Source organism: Apteryx mantelli, chromosome 21 (genome assembly GCF_036417845.1).
Source record: "Apteryx mantelli isolate bAptMan1 chromosome 21, bAptMan1.hap1, whole genome shotgun sequence".
NCBI lineage: Eukaryota > Metazoa > Chordata > Aves > Apterygiformes > Apterygidae > Apteryx > Apteryx mantelli.
Window position 1 is genome coordinate 1413318 of NC_089998.1, and position 23595 is coordinate 1436912.

The following is a 23595-nucleotide window of genomic DNA, read 5'->3' on the forward strand; positions in this document are numbered from 1 at the left end:
CAAATAAAGCCAGCAGGTTTTACACACACTTTTTCTTAACAACAGGCACCTTCACCCAGCATTCAATACTTGGCAAGATGTTGGTGCTCTTACCTCTGAAATCATGAGTTAGATAAGGTGTTGCTGACTGCTAATTAACCTACAGGTCAACAATTGGAGCCACCTCCAGCTCAGCACCACATGACGTTGCTTTTCAGTCACTCAGCTGAATTCTTGTGCTGCCTGGCTAGGAGAAGGAGTTGTCATGTTTGGTGTCGACGCACAGAGTAACCTTGAAGACAGGCTTCAGTTTCCGCAGATAAACAGAAAGCAGTCAAACAAACAAACAAACAACTGCAGCAGCAAAACTTTCCTACATAACACTACCACAAAAAGAAGCACGCTGGCCTTTAAGGAAATTCCAAGGTGACCTATCGAAGTTCGCCCTTGATGGGCCAGCCAGCAAAGGAGTTGAAATGTGATGTTTCTATCACTGCTTTCTCTCAACTCTACAGCTTCCCACCAGCATCACAGTTTCTCTCCTAATCTTCACATTGACCTGAACTCAGTAATCAAGGAGCAGAAGGCAAACAAGCCCAGCATATTCACAGGCAAACTCTCTACTGCTTGTCCACACAATAGCCAGGGCTCCTCTGCTGAGCTTTAGCAGAACATTATCACAAATATTAGCAGTCACTGAAATGAGGAGCTAGTCGTGGGACTTCTCTTACCAGTGCCAGGTTGCAGAGAGAAAAGCAGCTCTGAGTGCTACTGCAAAGCGGCTCTCCAGAGAGCTAACCAAGGCTGAGATCCTCAGCAGGACCCCTCTGGTGTGCAGTGACATACGTGTTTGTGTTTTTACGGCCCAAACACTGATGCAAGGCAGAAACCTTGCAGCAGCAGAAAAACAGCCAGGACAGTACTGGGAAGTTGTGCTCTGATCTGCTTCTCTCTGCTGATGTTGATTGAGTTCACCCGAGCTGAGAAATGGTTTTGCTGTCAAAGTAACAATGCTGGTGCTGTTCTCAGCCTTGTTCATCTTAACCTCATCCCTTCATAGCAGAAAGCCTGGATTCCTCTCCTGTGCAGTACCCTAAGCACGGCATGAAGAGGCAAGGAGAACTGATGCTACATTGAATTACAGTTAGGACAGGCCTCCTGCCACCCTTCTGACATCCTTAATAGCAGAGGCATGGAGAGGCAGCCCTTGCCTAGCCTTGGAACTTCCCCATCGGAGAGCTGACGGATGTGCCTGAGCAGCACCCTGCAACTGGACCAACGCCAGCCACAGGCAGAACATGCCTTTGGGCAATCACCCATCTTGTGCACATGGCCTGCATTTCAGCCCTTGAAAAGATGAGCCAATGTTAGGCTGACACCTGCCAAGTGTGCCAGAGCGAAGTGCTGCGGGCTTTCTTGTTCCGTAACCAAAAGCTACAGCCAGGAGCATTTCCTATTATATCCAAAGAGAAAAAGGAGATGGGGTGGAGAACTCTTTGGATCACAAAGGTTTGGAAGGTAGTACCCAGTTGCTCTCTTGCCTTGGATCCCTAGAGTAAGATTTGTCCTCAAGCGCTGTGCAAGAAACTCTGTAAAATACATCCACGAATATCCAGTGCAAAGGGACAGGACTGACTGCATGGGTAAAGCCAGATGTTATTTGTACTGGCATGGTCTTAACACCGGGGCTGGACCAAGTCCATGGCGTGTTCTCCTCTGGCTGGCTCCCTGCTGCCAGCACCTCTCTGCAGAGAATTCCCCTGTCTGCCTTGGGACAATTCCCTCCCCTGCAGATGTCAGGAATAGTGGTGTTTAGTGCTTCTCTAGCTCCATCTACAGCTGCTTTTTCTCGAGGTTTGGGAAGTTTTTGACAACCAGGAGGATGCTTTGAATCACAGGTGACAAGCACACGTTTTGCATCTTCACTAAGTCCCAATGACTTTTTGCCACCATGTGTCCCTGAGTTCCAGATCTCCCGGGGTCCTGGGACCAGCCCTAACTCAATGCAGGAGTGAGCCTGGCTGCTGTAGCTAATATAATTTGCTTTGCTCTCTTAACCATATACACACTGGTTAAAGTTTTAAACTCTTCTGAAGAAACCAGTAAGATTGGAAGCAAATAGTATAGCTTTACACACTGGAGTTACCTTCTGTCCTACAGCAATTCCCTGTTAATACCACCATGCTAATAACCATGACACTGAACTATGGTAGCATTCAGAAGTTACAGCCATGGTCCCAGAAGCCACTGAGACAAGCAAATAGCCTTAAAAATGTAGCCAGAGGCAGAATGAAGAGGCAGAAGGAAATGACATGACTCAGCCAAGGCCTCAGAAGTCAGAGGTAGAGCTCGAGACAGCACACACACATTTCTAAACTCTGAGTGGATGGTTCTGATCACCAGTCCACATCTCAGCCTGTTCCACTAACACTCCTGTATTCCCATCAGATACTAGTGCAGCTCTCATTGGGCACACGTGAGCATCCCTGGATCAGCTGCATGTCCTCAAACAATATGGATTTTAGAGGTAAAGATGTTCACTCCTTGATTCTTAGTAATTCTTCTCTTGCCTCCCTGCGATAAAGTTGACCTACAGGCAAAGTGATGGTGGTTCTGCCTACACATTCTTAGGTCGCAACCTCTAAGTATGTCTTGAACATAAAACACATGAAAAACACTCATCCTAGAACAAACATCACTCAAGTAGCAACCAAACACAGTACGGCTGGAAGTGACCTTTGGGAAACTTTCCCTAAAGAGCCCTATTCTGATACCAATGCTGGCACACATGGCCCATCCCTACCCAGTAGGGATCAGACCTATTTCACCGATAAAAACAGCAACTAGAATGTCAGCCTCAGAGCTTCGTTAAAATGGACAGTTACCAGTAGTTATCTATCTAGTAAGTGACCAAATCAAAGCCCCAGGGAAGTTCCCTAGAACCACATCAGTTTAGAATTGTCATTTCAAAGCCACATTAATGTCAGAAAAACTAACTATGAAAAACAAGACTTAAACTGGAAAACTGTGACACCAATGAGACACTCCAGAGATGCGTGCTGAAAGGGCATTAGATAAACATGGTGCCCAGGGCTGTATTTCATACCTTGGGAGTATGAACTTGAGTTCCTCACAAAAGACAGCACAACAGCTTGGGACAGCTGGGCTGGGCTCCGGAGCTGACTAATAATCCTGAATATTAGGATAGGTAGGCTACACTGAAGCAAGCCACAAGAAATTGCAGACAACTGCTTGGTCATGATGCGATGATCCACATGGTAGAGGACTCACCTGGAGGGAGTTCAGCACAATGAAGACATAGGCCCAGATGATGCTGAGGTGGACAAGGACTCCACACACCCATGTCAGCCCCAGCACGGGCAGCAGCACCAAGATGGGCTTGGCTGTGGCCCTGTCAAGAAAAGGAGCTCAGAGAGTTACTTGGGCACATTTCAAAGCCAAAACAGTCTCCACCAGGGTAGGGCTCAGCACCCCACTGATGTCTGCCTCCCAGTCACCAGTTCTCCATGGGGGTCTCTGTGGTGCCCCATGTCCTGGAGCTCAGTGTGCTCTGGCAGAGCGTTCCAGCCTGCCAAGCATCCTTCCTGGCTCTGCAAACACTGCCCAGGGTCTTGCTGCGAGCTGCTGGGGGACCTCCTCCTGGTTACAGGGCAGGTGAGTGGATCTGCAGTGGAAAAGGCGCCAAAGGTTTCTGAGTCCTTCGGCCTGTATTTTGCAGTTTAGAAGAAAGCCTTCCTTGTCTCCATGCTGGAGACAGCTCTACTCCTACAAGCGCCTATCAGATGATTTGGCAAGCAAGAAGCACCCAACGATGGTAGCTATGGAATGAATTTCTTTGTGAATAAATTCCTCTCCTAGCTAAGCTAGAGGGGAGAAAACAAACAGTTCATCTCCCAGCCCCCAGCATGCGAGCCCAGGTCTTTATTTATCATTGAAAGTTAGCAAGAAGGGAGCTCTTTGACGTCATTAGCCATGAGAAAACAGCTAGTCTTCCCCAAATTGCTGCTACAAGAAGGGCTTCTGTATTTGTTTTATTAGCATGTGAATGTCACCCTGCCCTCCAGCACTGCCCTATCTTTGTGCTTTTGTAAGTTTGGGAAAACTTATTTATGAAACAGGGGAACAATGCGTGTCTAGCAGGGGTGCCCGGCGCCAGCTAACAACAATAAAGATTCACAGAGGATGATAAAATAATGATTCAAGCAGCATGTTTTTTTTTTTAAGAGGTCTCTCTATATTGACTGATTACAGAAGTCCACACTGCCTCTCCTTCCCCATTTATATAACCCCCATCAGGGCTACTTTCAAACCATCAAGTCCCAAACACATATAGAAAATGCTTTTTATCATGGCAAATAGCTAAAAAAACCTTGCACTCTGTACAACTGGCATCCTTCTGAGGGGCGTACACAAGTGCTAAGGAAGGGATGTGTGTGAAATGCATTCAGTCACAACCCTTTTGAACTGCAAATTGGTACGTTCTGCAGAGAAGTGGAGATGACCCACTTCCATGGCCCAATTCTGAATAAAAATCCATGAAAATTGGGTACCCGATGTCCCTAGATTTCTTGAAACATCCTAAACTGCCACCTCACTTGCCTAGGTTTATGTTTTATAGGATGCCTGTGTTTCTGCCAACAAGCTGCTTAGCAGCACTGAGGTCCAATGTTACCAAAGGACCACACCACTAAGCAGTGGACTCTGCAGTGTCATCTGCATTCTCACATACACTAACATCACTGGAGACAACGAAACTGCTCCCAAACTGGCTATTCCCAAAACCATATTGCTGTTCCTGATGACACCAATGGGCCCAGTTTAGCTCCAATTTGAGCAGGCACTGCCAATGGTTTCCAGCCCTGACGCATTTATAATTAGGAGCACGAGTGCAGATATAGAAGTCCAGTCCTAGGTTCCTATAGTGGAAAGGCTAGGCTTCCCAATGGTATCTTCATTAGAGCAGAGAGACCACTTTTGGATGATGCACAGATACCCTGGAGGAGAAAATCCTTTCTGCCCTGATTCTCCCAACTCATGGTCTTTCACTACATCCTCCAAGGCAAAGACTCTTATCTCAGCTTATTAGTAGTTCTACAACTTCATAACCAGATCAGCCACTGCAGTGGAAACCAGCCACTTCCCTACTCACCATATTTGTATTCCAATCTGCTTCTCCAGGCTGCTACTGGGCGTCAGCATCTTTGACCTCCTGCGAGCACTAGACACAGTCACCATCACCACCCGGAAGAGCACAAACGTATTTACCTGTTAGAAAAGAGCCATCAGACCCCATAAGTTTCTGTAATCTTAACTCTAGCGTAGTGAGTCTTCTCTGCTGGGAACGCAATAAACTACTAACTTGTAACATAGCAAATTTGCAGGATTTGGGGAGACACATATCAATCCTGAAAAAACAGTAAATAAAATACTTTGCAGTTATCTACACAAGTATCAAGTCTATAAAACTTATCCCAAAACCTCTCCTACAGAATGTCTTCTTTGTTAAGTAGACAAAGCCTGCTCTACTCCCCTTAAGTGTTTCACCTTCTTCTGCTATTTTGTTGTTGTACAGTGATGCTGATCCTACTTAAAGGACACAGATGTTCCCATATTAAAAATCAGACCTTTAACTGAGTCAACGGCACAGTCAACATGTACATTTATTTCCATTCCTAATTTAACAGCCGATACAAGAACTGGTCAGCAAAATTTTCTTAAAGCATTTTTTCTACCAAAAAAGATGCTTTGGTTAAACAGATTTTTTGTGTTGTGAGAGTACATATAAGGCATAACAAAAATTCTGTAAAAACAACAGGCATGACAAACCTTGCGAGCAAGCACCTCAGCTACAGAAGTGCTGATACTGCTGATTCTGTGATGCTTTCCTAAAAATCAGACATGAAGAAGTCGCGCACTTACTGCCAGGATGAGGAGGACAGGCCCAACAAAGGCCCAGATGACATCAGTCTGAACATTCAGCCAGCAGTGGTTGTCTGCCACATACTTGTTAAAGGAAGTTGCAAGGGTCACACCCACGATAACGACTGGGAGGCCTGCAGAAAACAAAACAAACACCCCCCCCACACACACCAAATTATAACCGAGGAAAAACAGGAATGACCAATGCAGGTCAGCTGTGCTCTAGGCCATCGTTTCAAAACACCATGACCAGACACACGCCAGCATGAGCCAGCGTAGCCCCTTAAATCCCAAGAGCAACATCAATTTACTGCAGCTGAAATCTGTCCCATCTCTACAACAGAGATTTACATGCTGTCAGCATCATTCTCTTATGCATAAAGCATTCCAAGTCCTGACCAAAGCAATTTACTCCTCAGACTGCCTTTTTTTTTTTTTTTTTTTTTTTTTTTTAAGAAAACGGACAAAGACATAGAACAATGCAAAATATTTGAACTAGTTGTCCAATGTCCAACTAGGTGTGTGTTTTGCATGGAGCACTGACCTAAGTATGCTCCTCTTAAATATAAAAATCAGCTTATTCAAATGAATTCTATGTCCCTGAAGGACTCATTCAGAATAAAAGGTGCTTACACAGGAACATATTTATATTTAACCACTGTCAGAGAGTAGTAATGCTCTCCAAGAATAAGAGCTTACCATAACCTTCCTGCTCCATTTCTTTGTATTGAACAAAAATTGGTTTTGGAAAAGTAACTTGTATTCTAAGACTGGCAATTTCACACAGAAGGGTAAGAAAGTCTCTAAAGAACAGTCACCCAACTGCCAAACTGAATCAAAACAAGCATTTGTGTGACTCAGCATCACTACTGAGGAACTCTCTCCTATTGAAACTTTAGCTAGAGAAAAAAAATTGACACTTTATTTTTTTGAGTGCCCAATGCAGAAGAGTCTGTAGGTACCCCAGCCTGTCACATAATAGAACTTCATTCTCTTGTCTTCACTCATATTCACTGCCACCACTTTGCTCCACAGGAGAAGTCCCTCTACCAGCATCCATGAAAAGGCTGCCATGAAGAAGAGATGGAGGAAGGCAGTAACAGTGAAACACACCACCTGGAAAGAAGAGAAATTAAATGCTGTTTCAGGAAGAGGAGTCCTCTGGGAACTTTTGGGTGCATGCAATCAGGAAGGGAAGAGCGACCTGCAAGCTATGCTGCAGAATGTGCACAAGTGTATTTAAATATCCACAACAACGTTTCAGCAGAACTGGTCCTGCTGCATAAATGAGGATACTTTCTAGCGAGCTTACCTGGTTGGTCTTGGCCAATTCACTGAACATGAGCAGAGCTTCTGCTGCAGCTAACGCAAATATCAGGTTCTTATGCACAGTTGTTCGTTCGCTCTTGGGAACACTGAGGAAGGAGACAGGAAGGCCTCAGTTGCAGTCAAACAAAAGCGTGCACGCATTCTTACTAGTCCTTGCTGGGCTGTTCAGATCTGCTTTGGTGACCTGTGGTCTTTCCACTACTCATTGCCAAGATGACAATCCAAAGAGGCAAGGAATTGTCCTGGTGCACAAGTATTTGGTGCTAGTGAAGGGACCAGCTGTGGCTGTTCAGGCCCTGGCCAGCACCCCAAGAAACAGGCAGTGAGGAGGAGGTGGAGGGAGTCACTGCCATGCTCCCAAGGCAGACCTCTGTGCTTGCCAAGCTGTACAGAAGCGTTTGCAATTGTAGAAATGGTCTTTTCTCCGTTTATTTTATAAAAATTAATTCCAACAGAGAAGCCTTTATGGGAAATACTATTCCTCACTGATAAAAATCCTTCCATAGGCAGTCAGGTGCGTGCACAGCTCACGAGCATCTCCACAGAAACGACAAGCGCTGCATCCCCTTATGTCCTCCCCAGTTAATGACAATCACTCCCTTCCTTGCCCTCTGCACCCATGGATCAAATGCAGCTCTCCAGCCTCCTCCTGTGCATCTACATAACCTTAGGTTTGAAAAGGTCGACGCTTACAAATGATACCTTATTTGCATACTCAGTTTGAAGCAAAACAACAAACAAAAAGATACAGAGAAGGTTACAAGTGTCTGAACTTTTCTTACCCAACCACCAAGAATAAAATGAAGGTAACAATCAAGGCACAAAAAGAAACTCCACATCCAATAAAAGTCAAGGTCTGTAGCATGAGCTCCTCCTTGATGGTCCTCTGCTCCAAACATGAGGCAACAAAAAACAAAAGCCACATGAATTAACCGCATGCTGCTCACAGTTCTTGCATCCCTCCCACAGATCAGCAGAGAAAGGCTGCTCACTTACATGTACATCATACACCTGCAGCAGCACTGCAAAGTTTGTGGTGTGGTTGCAAAAACAGGCTGTGGAATCTGGGAGAGACGTCACCACTGAGCAGCCAGCTGTGGACCACATCCCACCAGCATCTGGGCTGACATGCAGCAAGAAACAAAGAAAACATAGAAATTACCACTTGCTTTAACTTGCCAAAGTGTTAAGGAAATTTCACTTTCCCAGAAGAAACAGAGTTGAAGTGAGGAAGAAGAGGATATCAGAGACAGGTCTTTATATGAACTTCCCTTTGGTTGGTCCTGCATCTCAGCAGATTTGCCTCATCTATCATGCATGCACAAGAAAATAGGTCTAGCGTCAATGTCAAAATGTTAGTATCAATTAAACAAAACAAAAAAACATGGTTTAGCCATCACTGCCTTAAATGGAACTCAGCAATTGCATGGCTCTGGGAAGAGCTTCTTTTACAGCACATTCACTGAGAGCATCACTGAGGTGGGACTGGGCCAGACAGGGACATTCCTCTCATCAGCTGGCCTGCATTGTACCCTGTGCGTTCACACTGGACTTCTGATTCTCAAGCAGTTTCCAGACAAGCAGCTGCTCTCTGCTGCCTAGGCAGCTAGCGGAGTTCCAAATGCTAATTCCCTATGCAGAAACCTTTGCCACAACACCAGGCCAGCCCTGTCCTCACTAGGCAGCACTGCCTCTCTCAGCCTGCCCCAGGACCTAGGGAAGATCAAACCTGAGTCAGGGTTAGTGGAACTTGTTTGTGCAGCAACCAGCCACCTCCAAAACACCTTCTTCCCACATTCCCCAAACTGATCCATGTCTGTTAAAAGATTATGACTTCAAGGAGTTTAGTGCACTCAAATGATTTAATTACAAATTCATAAAATATCACAGTTCCAGTGCTCTCACCATGGTGACATTCAGCAAAAACACATCTCAATATCAAGAAGCATTTATGAGGCACTGGAGTCCTGCATGTCTTCTATGTTATAACTCTTGGCCCAACCCTTCTTTGCTGCAGACAACAATCATAATTAACTAAGGCTTTCCATTTCATTTGTACATACTTCATTAAAGGTCATGTGCTTGTGAATGACTTTTCCAAAGGAAATCTCCCCAGGAGAGCTTTACTTCAGCATACAGAGGATGTCAGAACGCAAAGCATGCAAGGAATCACAGATCACTACTCTTACTGTTTTATTTATATTGTTATTTTTGGTTTTGAAGTAGAAATAGAGCTTACAAATCTGGGGACTTAAATTGAGACAAGGCACCTGAGGCTGAAGTTCCAGAAGGCACAAATGGGCCCCACCAGCTTATCGGGCAGGTCCTGCAGGCAGAGACGGAGAAGAGGAGATTATACAGTTGCGCACATACTTTACACTGACAGACTTTATACAGCCCACTCGCTGGGCTGCAGCGTAACAGAGCATGGCCCACCAGCACCAAACACCTTCCCAGGCCTGGGACACCCATAACTCCAAGAGGTCTGGGGGTCTCAAGCAGAGGTTCAGCGCAGCCTGCTGGGACAGACTGTGCAATGCCAGCCTCGCTCCTGGCCAGAGAAGGCAGCAGTGAAGCACAGCCTCCTTGCCAGAGTACCTCAGTGTGGTGTTGCAGGTGGTAGCGCACAGACGTGCTAATCTCCTCCTGGTAGTCACTGAGCAGAGCCGATGAAATGACAGCAGTGCCCACCGCGGTGCTCAGGGATCTGTAAGGGAAAGCATGCTGCTCACCAACACAAGGACTACAAGAGGAGACTGAGAAAGATAGTATTGTCAATAAAAGGGGGACAGGCCTCAAAGCTGAACAAAGCAAGACTTTGCCCACAGCAGCTGATGCCGAGCTCTCTGAGTCAAGTGGACACTCCACCATAGGGCTTACCCTGCCTCATTCCAGTTGTGAAGCTGGATTACCACAGTATAACCAATTTCACGACAGACTCATAGGATTTGCTCATTTCCTTTCTGTTCTGTTAGAGACACATAGGTCAATGACAGACAGAGAACATGGGATATGTGCTCAGAGAACAGCATCTCACTTTATACAGACTGGTGAAGAGGTCCAGAGCCACCTCTTGAGTGCTTCAGAGCCACCAGCAAAGGGCCTGGGCACAGGGCAAAAAATACTTCAGATTACCTAGCAAGTAAAAAGCATGAACACTTCCCTCCACAACTACGCTAGGTGACTGTGCAAATGAGGCACTAGAGCATCCTAAGTGGTCGGCAACTGAGCAGCACAATGGCTGAGCCAAAGGTCTGCGTGTGAAGGACCAGTGTGTGTATTAGGATGCACGGACTGCCATCCCCACCTAGTGTTCAGAGGGCTCCCTAGAGAAAAACAGGGTTCTGCGCCTCCTGTTCCTTTTTGGCCGCCACTTTTCCACTTTTTGTGGCACCCCAGCTCTAGCAGCTTCTGCCTCTAGTTTTGCCCCAGCTAGAGGGGGCATGCAGCACCCCTCTCAGCTTCAGTCCTTAAGTCACCCCCAGCAGAGCAGATTATCCTCAGGGTTATCAAAGCCATGCAGAAGAGACACTGCAGTGCATCACAGTACACAGGCAGCTCCACAACACAGCTTGGAGCAAGATGACTCCTGAGCCCCTTTCTGTTGTCCTGTCACCACATGCATCCTGGAGAAAGTGGGGGGACAAGGACGAATGGGACAGGGCAGAGGTGCTTCATGGCACCTCTTAGGAACTCAAGAGGGACTTCAAAATGAATTCTCTTGCGCTACAAAGAAAGTGGCTAGCCCTGGGGTAGGGAAGGGGTTTCTTGAACATTCTGGCAAATTCACTCACTTCCGTCCTCCATCAGAGGCAGCTACATCCTGGAAGACGGCATTGCTGCCAGTGCCGGCCAGGCAGCGCTGGAGGGAGCCATAGCCAAACCACATGTTTTTCACAATGACTCTGTTGAGACCTGGACAGAGAGAGCATTGTGGGATGAGTGCCAGCACGCAGGGCAGGACATACATCCCTGGGCAGCTCATTTCTCTGCAACACTGCCCTAATCTGGGATGTGTGATACAGGGTGCAGCTGCCACACACACATTCAGTGCCCTTCACCAGCCTCAGTCCAGCCTGTTTCCAGACAGGTCCAGAAGCCATGGCAGAGACCAGGATGAGAGGGAGTGGGAGCAGGAGATGGCCTGTGAAACAGGGTGGATGTCCCTGTTCACAAGAGCCAGGCACCTCCACTGCATCCTCACATGTGGTGGATAGCTCTCAGCATAAGCTGTTACAGTGCTATGAAGAATCCCCAGCTCCCTTCTCCAGGGATCCTGGGGAGGGCAGGGGCAGGAATGTGCTGAGCCTACCACGCAGCAGGCTCCGAGCTGTGCCTGTAGAAAGGTTGTAGATAATCTTCTTCCTCCAGTCCATCTCCCTTTAACCAAGGGCACCCTCTCCCCACACTCCTGCAGTCTGCTTGCAGGCAGGGTAAAGAGACTCTCTGCTGTTACAAAGATGCTGCAGAAAAGCTCCCCCGTCCAAAGTGCCGTGAGAAAACATCCCAGGGACACATGGACATCATCACCCTACCTTTAGCTTTCAGTCTTTGCATTTCTTCTGTGGGAACTTCGATAAGGTCGTGTCCATCTCTCTCAGGACCCTGGATCAGGTATACTTCACTGCTTGGCTCCTGCTTGCTCAGCTCCAGCTTTCTGATCTCCATCCCTGCGGACGATGTAAGGGCAAAAAATGGGGTGGGTCTGAACCACGGTTCAGTCTTTCTCCAGAGCTACTGTTAAAGCAAAATACTACAAGAACCTTATACCCCCAGTCAAGACTCCCTGCAGCAGTAGACCCCTTTGAGCTCAGATCACACGCATCTGGGCTCAGCTTGTCTCTTGGGTCCATAGGTTTCTTAAAATCCCTTTTTACCCACTTGCTTTATAACAGATCAGCCTGACTCCTGTTCTTACAGATGAAAGGCTGCAGAAGGGGACCAAGTAGAGGAATGCAATAGGTTTCCTCCCCTCCCTCTTTCTAATACAGAAGAAAGGGATGCCTGGTAGGCATGTAAGAGATAGCATGTGCTGAACATGGAGAAGCTGGGATCTGTCCAGTCCTGAGCCACTGTTGGAGCTGGCTGCAGCCCTACCATGCAGTGAGTCCGGGCACACTCAGGAGCACAGGAGAAATCCTGAACTGAAAGGTGGGCTGGAGAAGTGCCTCCCATACTGCAACACTTCTGCATGAAGGAAATGGGGAGAAGGCCATAAGATTTAGCAAGAGACAAGCCAGAGAAGGAGAGGTGCTGGGAGTGGACTAGAAACCAGATCAGGTGACTAAACTGGGTCCCTGTGAGATACCCTGATCCAGCTCTGCTGCTCACCAGTGCTTGGCCTCTTATCAGAATCAGCCTGGAAAACCACCAGCCTGGAAGTGCAGCCCAGCCCAGCACTCCACAATGCAGCCACAGCAGCTCTGCTGGACAGGAGAAACAGCCACAACTTCCAGCCAGCCTCTCACGACCTCCTGAAGGCTGGAGGCCTGATGCTGGACTAATGTTCCTGCAGCCCTTGCTTCCCCGACAGGCCTTGTCTCAGGAGATGGGGTGCTGCAGGAGATGCCAGCTGTGCAGCCCAGTGCAGTGAGCATCCACAGGCCAAGGGCGACACACTCTCCTGCCTTGTTTGCTCACACTCACCCACGTTCCCATGCTGGATTGTGATCTTCGTCCTCCCTGCAGTCAGCAGCGGGGCTAAGTTTGACACCACTCTGTCGGAGATCTCGACAACAGCCATAGGCCCTCTGATAACCTGGAAATGCGCAGAGAACAATGAAAATCAACACCTGTACTGCCAGCTCGCACCTCTCACAATGCACAATAGATTTCTTAAAGACTTGGTCCTTGGCAGAAAGAGAAGAGGTGGGGCTGAAGGCTTCTGCTTTGCTTTTCTTCATGGGGGGGGGGGGGGGGGGGAAGAGTGTTCCCAGGTTCTTCAGCACTAGAGAAGACACTGAAAATGAGGGAAATTTGCTGGGCTTTATTAAAAAAACAAAAAAACAAAAAAAAACACAAAAAACAAAAAACACAACACTGAAACAAGTACGCAAATAAATAAAAAAGATTGATTTTGTAGACCTGACTCCTGATTTTTGCAAACCTGCAGAACAACCATCCTCTCTTCCTGGAAAAGGTTTCACCCAGAAACAGACTCCACTGCTGGAAGTGCAACAGGTGACTGTCCCAATTACTCAAGGTCCTGAACATGTTGTGCAGCATGAGTATTGCTTCTGTACGCAACACAGCCATGAGAACCTCCCGGCAACAAAACTCAAATCCTCCTTCTCCATCAGCAAATATATCTCCTCCACCAGCTAAACTAAACCAAAACTGGTATTATGCCACTATCAAGAAGCTATGAGTAATCGTGGCAGCAGAGACCCACTCTAAGCAATGAGGTAAGCTCTGAGCTATTCGGCATCCTTTCTTCTCTGGAGGTCCCTGGCTCTGTTCCTGGAGCGCTGGCCAGGCTAAGCGCTGTCACACTTTCCCCAGAGACAGGTGGAGAGTGCAGGTCATACAACAGACATAAAAGATCTGTGTGAGAAGGGAAGATTAAGCCAGTGGATAAAATCCTAATGGGGGGGTGAGATGATGGAAATATCTCACACAAAGCCTGACACTGTTTTGAACAGTTTGGGAGCTGATGATAGACAACTCCTCAGCAGCCCACCCACAGAAAACGCAACAAACTTTATAAATGGAGGGCAGTGCCCTGCCAAGGACAGTAGGACGTGAGAGCAAGGAACCTACAAAGCACCAGAAATCTGCAAAGTACATGTAATCCTGTAAATCCAGGCTGACAAAGTGGGGACGCTTGAAGAGAACTGAGGCAACCAAAGGAAGGGTTTGCAAGGAACTGACTGTACTTGCTTGCAAAAGAACCTGTCTACACCTCCAACAAATGAGGCAACGCTAAGGCAGCTGGCCCTTCTCTGAACTGGCAAAAGAAGCTCGATGCCCATGCTTGCTGCAGTTTCACAAGCTCCGGAATACAACTAGAAAGGCTACATAAGACCAAGGACAGGTCCTCAACCTCTGGTCATAAAGCAGGCCAAGGAGCTGCATGCACAACAGGATGAACAGATGCGGCACACAGCTTCCCAGACCGCTGGTGTCATGCATTACCTGGCTGACCGATAACCATGTTTCAATATTGTGCTCTTCCAAGATTAACCCAGTCACTTCCACGTAGTATCGGCTCAACTGCTCCAACATCTCTGGCTCTTCTCCATCCTGGACTTCCACATCAGAAACTTGCTTTAGTAACTGAAGCACTCCAAGGAGGTCAGACGACTCCATGGGTGTCTCTCCTTCCCTCAGGACAGATGCCAGAACATCAAGAGCACCAAGAGCAACAGAGAGGTTCATGTCTTGGACATCACCTGTGAATATGTTCTCAGGAATCTGCCATGGAAAAGGTATTTTAGTTCATTGCAGAGCCCCGATTCTGCCCAATTGTCAGTTATGCAGTACACTAGGGACCCTAGGTAACACACTGCATGCCCTCTCCTGCCTGGTCAACCAGGCATGTCTTAGAGGAAGAAGGTCTGCTTTAACATTTTTACCTCTCTTGTCCAGCCCCTCAACCCTGGCAACAGGAGCCAACCTGAAGCCACACTGTGCTTGTTCGATCACACCATTGAGAATTTGCTTGACCAATCCCCAAGCCTGTACAACAGGCTGTGTCAAAACCAGTCATGCAAAGATGTCAGAAGCCAGACCCACAGGTGACAGCTGCATTGCTGATGGCAGCTCAGAAGAGGCCCGAGGCATAACTTCTGGCAAAGTGACCTTCTCAAGCACCAGCTAGATGCCAGCAAGTCCACCCCAACCGCTCCTACCTGCTCCCAGCACCCTGGAGCACAGTCACCACAGCTGGACCTGCAGGACTCACCACAGTCCTATCTGCAAGCATGTTCACATGGGTGACAAGCGAATGGCTGGATTCCGGCTGAACTTTTTTCAGTTGCAAATATGCATCTAAGAATAAAACAGAAGCATAAGCATTGCTGTGGTGCCTAGCAGCATGGTTAACACATATCATGTTTAAAGACTGGGGAACGGCCCTCAGATGCTGGATAAGTTAGGAGGGCAGTCAGGACAAGGAGATTTCACAGACAGTTTATTTCCAGTGCAAGACTTCATTTGGAGAAACAGCCTAACTCTTCACTTCTGCCTCCTCCCCAACCTCCCACCCAACAATTTTGGAGATTCATGGATTTGGTGGCACTCTGCAGCCTTGCACTCAAGAGCCCTGTAACATGCACAGGCACTACATAACTGAAGAGTAACAAAATAACCTGTCAGAGAGCATACAAATGAAGTCAAGTCACTGCTACAGCACATTTTACATGCAAGCCCCTCAGAGCAGACATTAGACCTCCCTGGCGTTGGCCCTGATCCTAGCTAGGACCTCCAGGAGTGAATGCCATGGAAGTAATGAACAAATAAATAACAGATGCTGTACCCTTTCTGTAGCAACAAATAAAAGGCAAGGACTGCAAACAAGAGGCGTAACTGAATCCACTGCTGCCAACTTCAAAAACTCGGCATTCCTCAACAGGCCCTGTGGAAACACACACAAACAGAAGGCCCAGGATTCCCCAGAGACATGCCATCCCCAAGCAGGTATCCTGTTTCCTGCAAGCAATTCACAAACTGTTGAAAACAAAAGCTGCAAATTGCTCCTGAAGCAGCCCCACAGCCCAGTCAGAGCAGAGCAGGGACAGGTCAGAAACTGCTTCCGACAGGTCTGGTAAATACTCTCCAGAAAGAGTTCAGCGGAGGTGACAAGGTCAGGTCTCGAGTTCATGTTTTGATCCAGAATTATCAAGCTGATGTAGCTGAGACAGAATCCTTTCTCTTAGTAGAGTGTCAAAGCACTAGGCGTGCAATATCAAGGATCAGCATCACTGATAAGTAAACCCTTTCTCCAGGTAGAAGAGAAAGAGTGTAATTTTCCACGACTACCTTTGCTAGGGTTATTTTGCACCAGGAAGCACTGGACAAGGGTCACTGCAGGGATCTTCAATGACCAGTGGTTTAGTTCTGACTATGAATTTAAGTATGATTGGCAAATTGCCCCGCCAGCTCTGAATCTGCTTGTGCTTTTCTTCCCAGAAGTGATGCATCATTCCCCAAACTGCACAAAACTCCCTCCCTAAGGATTGCTTCCCAGATCATCCCTACGTGGAGGGATGCTCTGTTTTCTGCTGACCTCCCAGTGCAGAAGGGAGTGGGAGAAACAAGGGGAACAGGACTTACCTGGGCAAAGAAACTGTGCAGTCACTTGCTGAACGGTGCTTTCAACTTCCAAAGCATTTGAGCTCCACCCAAATACAAGCTCTTGTTCTACCACACGGCATGACCGAACTCTCTCAATCTGCTCCATGCTGAGGACTTTCTGCCAGATGTGCAAGTCAGTGATGTTCCCACTGAAAGACTCTTTCTCCCTGAAGGTGCCCCCCAGGGAATCTTGATCCTGCCCTATTATGAAAGTCCCCTGGCCATAGATGGCCTGGGGGGCAGACAGCCCCACAGCACACAAACCACTGGCAGATGCCCTCCTTTTACCATCAGCATAAATGGCCCAGGTCCCATTTTCCTGCTGCCAGGTCACACAGAAGTGATGCCAGTGCCCATCAGCACGGAACACGGGCAGATATGGGGAATGGTGCCCGTGGATAATGAGAGCAAATCGAACAAAGCCTTCCTCGTCGACAAAGCCACGGAGCTGGAACTCATTAATAAAAGCCGGCACAGCATATGAGAAGATGGTAGCAATCTCCTGGGTCCTGGTGTCCCACTGGAGGTGGGCACAGGCCGTGACGGCAGGCAGTGCTGGGAAGTCAGAAAGCACCTTCACATATTTTGTGTCTGTTTTGTCTCCAAACACCAGGACTGGTACGATGTGGTCCTCTGGTAGGAGAACAAGAAAATTTCAGCTAGCATGGAGAAAGACGCACAGGCCAAAGCCTGCTCACCTTCCACTGGGATATAATCGTTGTTTTCTTTTGCCCCTTACCCAAGCTAAGGGCCCATGACCCCATCATGCAAGGACACCCCGTATGCATGCAGCAGGGCTTCAGGTTCCCCTGTGCCTGGAGGGGAGGGGGAAGGCAGGCAAGCTGGCACTATATCTTTCCAGCAAGCGTAACTTCCGGAAACTTATGTTTCTAGCAAACAGGATGGCAAACAAGGAATCTGGAAGAAACAGCACATTCCCAAGCATCCTGTCCTATGGCCACCAAGAGCAGAGTCAAATAAGACCTCTGAAGCATGTGCCATGCAGTGCCTTGCTGCTAGAGAAGGACCATTCTCCTGGTCCTGTCTCTGACATCAGCGCTCTGCAGGACCTGCAGGTCACAAATGGCAGGGGGTGAGCAAAGCCAGATGTGCTTTACAGGGAGATGGAGCAGGAGGACAGAGCAGAGGAGATCCCTTTACAACTCCCTTTCATTGCAATGCATTAAGAAAAAAAAAAGAAAAAAAAAAAAATCTCAACAGTGACCAGGCAGCTGCTGTGCTGGGATCACCATCAGTCATGCTGCCAATCCCAGGCTGCCACTGGAGGTCCTAGGTGTTACTGTAGTGGCAATAAAAAGAGTGGCAACATTTCCAGCCAGACTAACTTTCTAGTATGAAGAAGATTCAGCAGTGTACATGTCTCCAAATAGCCCAAGCCCACTTATACTCACGTCTCCATTTTGGTTTGGGCAGGACACCATTCATCTCATTTAACCAGACAGAGTCCTTGATGCGGTGGGACTGCAGCAGTTTGCTAAAAGAAGCTTGCTCACTGCTTCTGGGTTCAAAAAGCAGCTGAGCAAAGCGTTGCTCACAGTATCTGTCTGCATGCCACCAGTCCAAAGGGGTGGCCACATATTCACACATGTGTCTTAAGGTCTCAATTGTGACAGGAGCAAAATCTGAAGAAAGACACACCCAAGCTAGAGCACGCGCTTCAGGAAGCTACACTCATCCTACATGTCGCCATGTATTTCTCTCTCCCCCCCCCAACCCCCCCCCCCCCCATTTCCCAGCTCCTCTCAGTTTCTGCATTTGCAGGTGCAATCTACAAGCACAAAATTATCTGTTTTTTTTTTTGCAGTTAGTGGTATGAGGCTAGCAACTGGACAGTACTTACCTGATTTTCAGGCAGCAATCTCAAAGTTAGCCAAGCAAATATTTAGCTATACAAATATAATTTCAGCCACAAAAACAGAGGAACAGAAAAGTTTTCTTTACCTTTGTTTTTGCATGTTTCTGTAGCTGCATGCCTTTTTATGCATTGTTTCTCTGTGCTGAGCATTGCTTATAAAAACACACAGAAGTGCTGATAAGAACACTAACCTGTAAAAGTCTGATTCTCGGGAATGGCTGCAAAGGCTAAGAGACTCCTGGACAGACTACCAACCTGTAAGAAAGGATGTTGCAATAACATCGATATAAAACATTCATATTATCTTAACTATTCCAATTATTAAAATTTCTGTAAAACTCACGAGAATGCTGAAGAACCACGATTCAGGCCTCAGGTCTCTCCTAAACATGCTGACCAACTAGGAAGCTTTCACTCTTTGCTAGAATAGAGGAAGAATTACTAGAAATGCACTGCGGAGATGGAAGCATTCTGCAGAAAGCTGTTTCTCACAGGAACGCTTCTTTGCTCAAAGTCTTGTATCAGAAATGAGAAAATTACTCTCAAATACCTATCCTATGTAGTATGCTATCAAAATAATGCTCTGTTCTTCTTAAGGAACTAAGGGTTCTAGTTTAACATTTGTTTCCAGGATACAGGATAATTTATCACAAATCCTATATAGAAGTGTAACATTAATACACAGACAGGCAAGTTAGTGGAGCCTCTTTATCTGTATCAACTAATTAAAGCCATTTTAATAAAAGCCATCATAAGTTACATTAGTAAGCAGTATCAAATCATAGAAAGTTTTCTAATTTCTTTTAAAGTCCACAGGATTATAGCACCAGTATAGATCCTGCAGAGCAGTAAATCCAGCCTCCTTCCACAATTGGTGCCTTATAATTCAAGTCAGTACCACAGAGTGATCCGGGAGAGCTGCCGAACTTCACAGCTCCACTCGTCAGCCCCCTCAGCACCACCTCTGCAGCAGTAACAGCACCCAATGGAGGGAAATACTGCGTGTAGGGCAGTATAAGATCTAGTTAGGTAACTGCACTGACATTATAAAATCACAGATATGGACATGTAAAGATACAAACATGGAAACTGCCATTGCAATCTCCAATACAAACAAGTCCTAAAGCTGTCTTTCAGCACTGACACTGCTAGCCTTGAGTAATCCCTTTGGTATCAATGGGACTCTCCTGTGCACACAGTAAAAGCACATTATTTAAGTACCGTGCTGCTAAGGGACTAAGGAAGTCAAAGCTGAAGCCTTGACTCAAAGTATTTTCACCAACAGCCTTTCTGAGTTCAGCAGACAGCTGTCAAACAGACAACTATCTCCGAGCCCTCCAGGAAGACATATGTTTGACTCAGTGTTCGTCTGATCTGCAAGCAAAGGAAAGCGAGAAGAGGGAAGTTACCTGGCCAGCCTGCAACCACCGCGCAGCCCAGCGCTCCGCTAACAGAGAGGCGCCCGCAACGCGCCCCGCTCCTCGACCCACGCTAGCAGCGCCAGCTCTGCACTTTTCCACAGAGGTCCCCAACGATGCTACCGCAGGAAATCTGGAACATTATCTTGGCAGAAAAATAAGGCAGTGGAGGAGTTACTAGAGATCCTGCTGGCAGCAAGAGCGTAATATCAGTGTCCACGGGAGTCGGGGGAAGGAGGCTAGCTCCAACAGAGCTCTCTAGCAGCACAAAAAAAAAAAAAAAAAGCTGCGCCGGTATGACGAGCAGGAGCAGGGCTGAAAAACAAAGGTCTTGGGTTAGGTACTGACGGGCCTCGCTGGGGAACGGGGCTGCAGCAGCATCACCGCTCCATGTACTCGGCCCGCAGGGCTCCGGACCACCAGCTGCGAGGCAGCGCCGGGCAGCCAGCTCCTTGCTCCACACGCTGCAGCCCGCACCCCACAGCCACCCAGCGAGCACGCACTGCCGCTGCGTCTCCTCCGTGCTGGACACCCTCGCAGCCCTGCTCGGTTCCGCACGGTTCTGGCTGGGCAGCGCCAGCCCCCTGCCATGGTCAGCCCCCGCCAGCGTCAGCACCGGCCCGGCGGGCACAGAGGCGCTGCTGGACCCCGCGCCGGACCCGCCTTGCAGTCAGGGCAGAGCAGGTGGTGCTTGAACACGGTAGTGATAGGGGCTCTCCCAGAGCGGCACCAGGTTCAGACATTTCCAGCCCTGCAACCCCCATTCCTGTGTCCCCCCCATCCCTGCATCCCCACCACCCCACACTCCCCATCCTGCATCTCCCACACCCTTATCCTCACAACCCCCACTCCGCATCCCCCACCTTGCATCCACCATCCCTGCAACGCTCACCCCACTTGGCTCATCCTGCATCCCCTATTCCCACATCCCCCATCCTGCTGCCTGGGTCCTGTGCACTGCAAGCTTCAGCTGCAAGGAACTGACACAGTCCCTGAGGATTCTCTCCCTCCCCCCCTCACAATTCCTTCATCTCTTTCCCCCAAAGGGCCACAGGTAGCCAGCTACTACCTGGAGACCCTCCTCCAGGGCACCCCACTCCCAACGCCCCGGCGCGGCAGCTCCAGCCCCCCCAGCCAGCAGAAAGGCGCCCACAATCCGCCCCACTCCTCGACCTGTGTGAGCAGCGCGGTGGGTCTTCCTTCCAGGCAGTCACTTCTCCATGGAGGTTCCTGATGATGCTACCGTCTAACATCGATGTCCTCGGGAATGCAAGTGAAGACAACCAGCTCTACAAGAGCTGTCTATGAGGACAAACAAATAGCCGGCCTGATGTGATGAGCAGGGGCAGGACTGAAAAACAGGGAGTCAGACAGGCAGGAGCTCCCCAGGACACTTGCAGCGTGTCCCTGGCACGCTTTCCTCGCAGAGCGGAGACAGCAGCGTTAGTGCTCCGGCATTTCCTCAAGCAGAGGCCCCCGGCGGCCCCAGGGAAGTCCGGGAGGGCGGATTCAAAGGCTTCGGGGCCCAGGCCGCCTCCACAGGGCTGCTGCGCTCTCCACTGCGAGGGGCAGAGCTGCCCTTTTGATTAACGCCCATTCGCTTTTGCTGCAGCAACAGGCACACAGTTCTCACTCCTCCCCTCCAAGCGAATGCTTGAGTCACACCATGGATTCACGGGCAACTGCCTTTTGTTCATCAGGGTCTTCGTCCGGGAACGAAGGCAATTATCACATCCCAGCGCCTCTGCTTGTCACAGTAAATCTCTGGCAGAAGAATGGACCTTTGAGGCAGCTGCTCCGGTCTGCTTAGTCACCGCTGCCAGTTGGGAAAGGGCCTGGCGCACACAGACGGCGGGGCGCATAGCATCGGAGGCTGGCATAGCGCGTGGCACCGCTGCCAGAGGGCTCCGGGACTTGCCGCAGTTTTGCCAAGCCTGGATCCTACTTCCCTCCAAGACAGAGGGAGCAAAAGGCAAGAGGAAGAGCCAAAGTTTAAACCAAGGATCTTCAGATGAAAACTGGTTTTCAACCTTAGACTTAGGTTTCAGATGGAGCTTGAACTAACAGAGCTCTGAACTGGAAAGAGCTAGAGCTCCCCAGCAGACAGGAAACTATATTCTTTATGCCCATGCCTCAGACAGAATTAAACACCTTTTCCTAACAGCCCTAAATGCAGTTTTCTGGTAGCAATAGATATGGCATCCAGGCCACAGTCTCCAGCATCACCCCTCTTTGCTATAGGCATACAAATTATCCTTTGTGCGCATTCAAGGGGGTGAAGAAAAGCTTCTTGTGCTAAACGAATGTTGCCTGAGTTTCTAACCTTACCTATACAAGTAATTTGGATTTAAATTTGAACTAAATTTCCATAACCACACACTGGACTTAAATAAGACTTCAAACATGCTTTGGCTGGCATCAAGGAAGGCTTTGGCAAGAATGCTTCCCAGGCTTCCCTTTCCTCTCAGGGGAAAGGGGATAGCCAGCAAGCAGAGGGTAATAATTGGCACCTCATCGTCCTTTCGCCTAAAAATCACACCTGGCCTGAAAAGGCCCCAGAATGCAGGTTCCTCAGCTGCCGAGCAAGTCCAGAAAGCAGGGTCCAACGTCTGGCCTGCTAGAAGCTTCCTTGAGATTTCTCAGCTTCCCGGATGATTTCCTGCAGCCACAGGAACACATAGGCACCGCGATCTGTTTGCTCCTTGCTATGGGGGCAGAGTCAGTGCCACCAGTTCAAAGAACTCACCATTGTATCTGCACTGATCCACACAGAGCAAATATTCAAGCCAGTCAGCTGTCTTCCTAAGGCAGTTACTGTTCCTGAAGTCAGCCTTTGTTCCATCAATCTCAAAATAAATTAGAAATAACAGCGTTCTTAGAGTTGAGAGATGTCCATCCAGTGCAAGGAGACCTTGGCAAGAAGAAATAGGGCACTGGGAGAGTAAGGTGGCGAGATCCCGAAGTACTTATAATGCCTGTAAATCTCTCTAACAAGCAGTTGAGCAAAGGGCAAATTGCGCTGTGCGGTTTGGGAGATGCTGTCACTCTGGGTTAGCTTATTTTTAAACTGGTTGCAGTTCTGTTTACATGCAGTCAATTTAAAAAGTCAGGTGCATTTTAGGAAGCACTATCCTTACCAGCTAGTAAACCCTCATCTGCCACCCTCAAGGCACATCTTTCACATAACCCTTGGAAGAGCTTCCCAGCACATGGGCTAGCAACACATTAATCTTTATAAATCAAATATTTGCCAAGTGGAGTAGAAAGCCATGTGTCTAAATAAGATTTATTGAGAAATGGAACAAAGCGATGTGTGTGTCAAAGATCACTAGGTCACGTTGCAAGCCTGTCCCTTGCAGAGTTATCCTTCAAAATAACATTTCCCTAGTCCAGCTGTAGATGTTATCCTACTCCAGCATTTGTTTTTTACCCACTTTTTACTGCATAAAACTGACCCTCTCTCTGACCCAACTCCTCCTTACTGAGTTTAACATCTCCCAAACTTTGAATCAGATTCATTTCTGAGCAGAGACAGTGTTTGCCAAGTGTTGGCTTATGAGGCTTTTCAATGACTGGTAGAAAAGATGCAGACTTACCTCCCTCCCACCGACAGAGTTGTGAAGGTATATTGCATGCCTGCCATATCTCAATTATTTTACAGTTTCACACATCTGAAAACTTCTGAACCTTCTGTTTGGTGCTGACACCACATACTGACAGTGATGCAGATTCTGCAGTTCAAAGATTCCTTGGTATCCT

The 23595-nt window shown here is 48.1% G+C and overlaps 1 protein-coding gene across 1 annotated transcript in view; it reads right to left on the minus strand.

Annotated features, from left to right (window-relative positions):
- The window catches only part of ADGRD2 (adhesion G protein-coupled receptor D2), a 32313-nt gene extending 12256 nt beyond the window's left edge, over nucleotides 1-20057 (minus strand). Inside the window, exons 1-20 of the mRNA XM_067309078.1 lie at nucleotides 19828-20057; nucleotides 18762-18839; nucleotides 18610-18673; nucleotides 17955-18185; nucleotides 16522-17175; nucleotides 15725-15823; nucleotides 15152-15237; nucleotides 14383-14661; nucleotides 12895-13006; nucleotides 11784-11918; nucleotides 11043-11163; nucleotides 9847-9955; nucleotides 9519-9574; nucleotides 8245-8371; nucleotides 8031-8134; nucleotides 7232-7334; nucleotides 6882-7035; nucleotides 5920-6053; nucleotides 5150-5265; nucleotides 3271-3391 (exon numbers count right to left, since the gene is read on the minus strand). Of these exons, the coding sequence (XP_067165179.1) occupies nucleotides 3271-3391; nucleotides 5150-5265; nucleotides 5920-6053; nucleotides 6882-7035; nucleotides 7232-7334; nucleotides 8031-8134; nucleotides 8245-8371; nucleotides 9519-9574; nucleotides 9847-9955; nucleotides 11043-11163; nucleotides 11784-11918; nucleotides 12895-13006; nucleotides 14383-14661; nucleotides 15152-15237; nucleotides 15725-15823; nucleotides 16522-17175; nucleotides 17955-18185; nucleotides 18610-18673; nucleotides 18762-18809 (2853 nt within the window). The 5' untranslated portion in view covers nucleotides 18810-18839; nucleotides 19828-20057. The remainder of the gene's footprint in view (nucleotides 1-3270; nucleotides 3392-5149; nucleotides 5266-5919; nucleotides 6054-6881; nucleotides 7036-7231; nucleotides 7335-8030; nucleotides 8135-8244; nucleotides 8372-9518; nucleotides 9575-9846; nucleotides 9956-11042; nucleotides 11164-11783; nucleotides 11919-12894; nucleotides 13007-14382; nucleotides 14662-15151; nucleotides 15238-15724; nucleotides 15824-16521; nucleotides 17176-17954; nucleotides 18186-18609; nucleotides 18674-18761; nucleotides 18840-19827) is intronic.
- Nucleotides 20058-23595: the final 3538 nt, after the last annotated feature.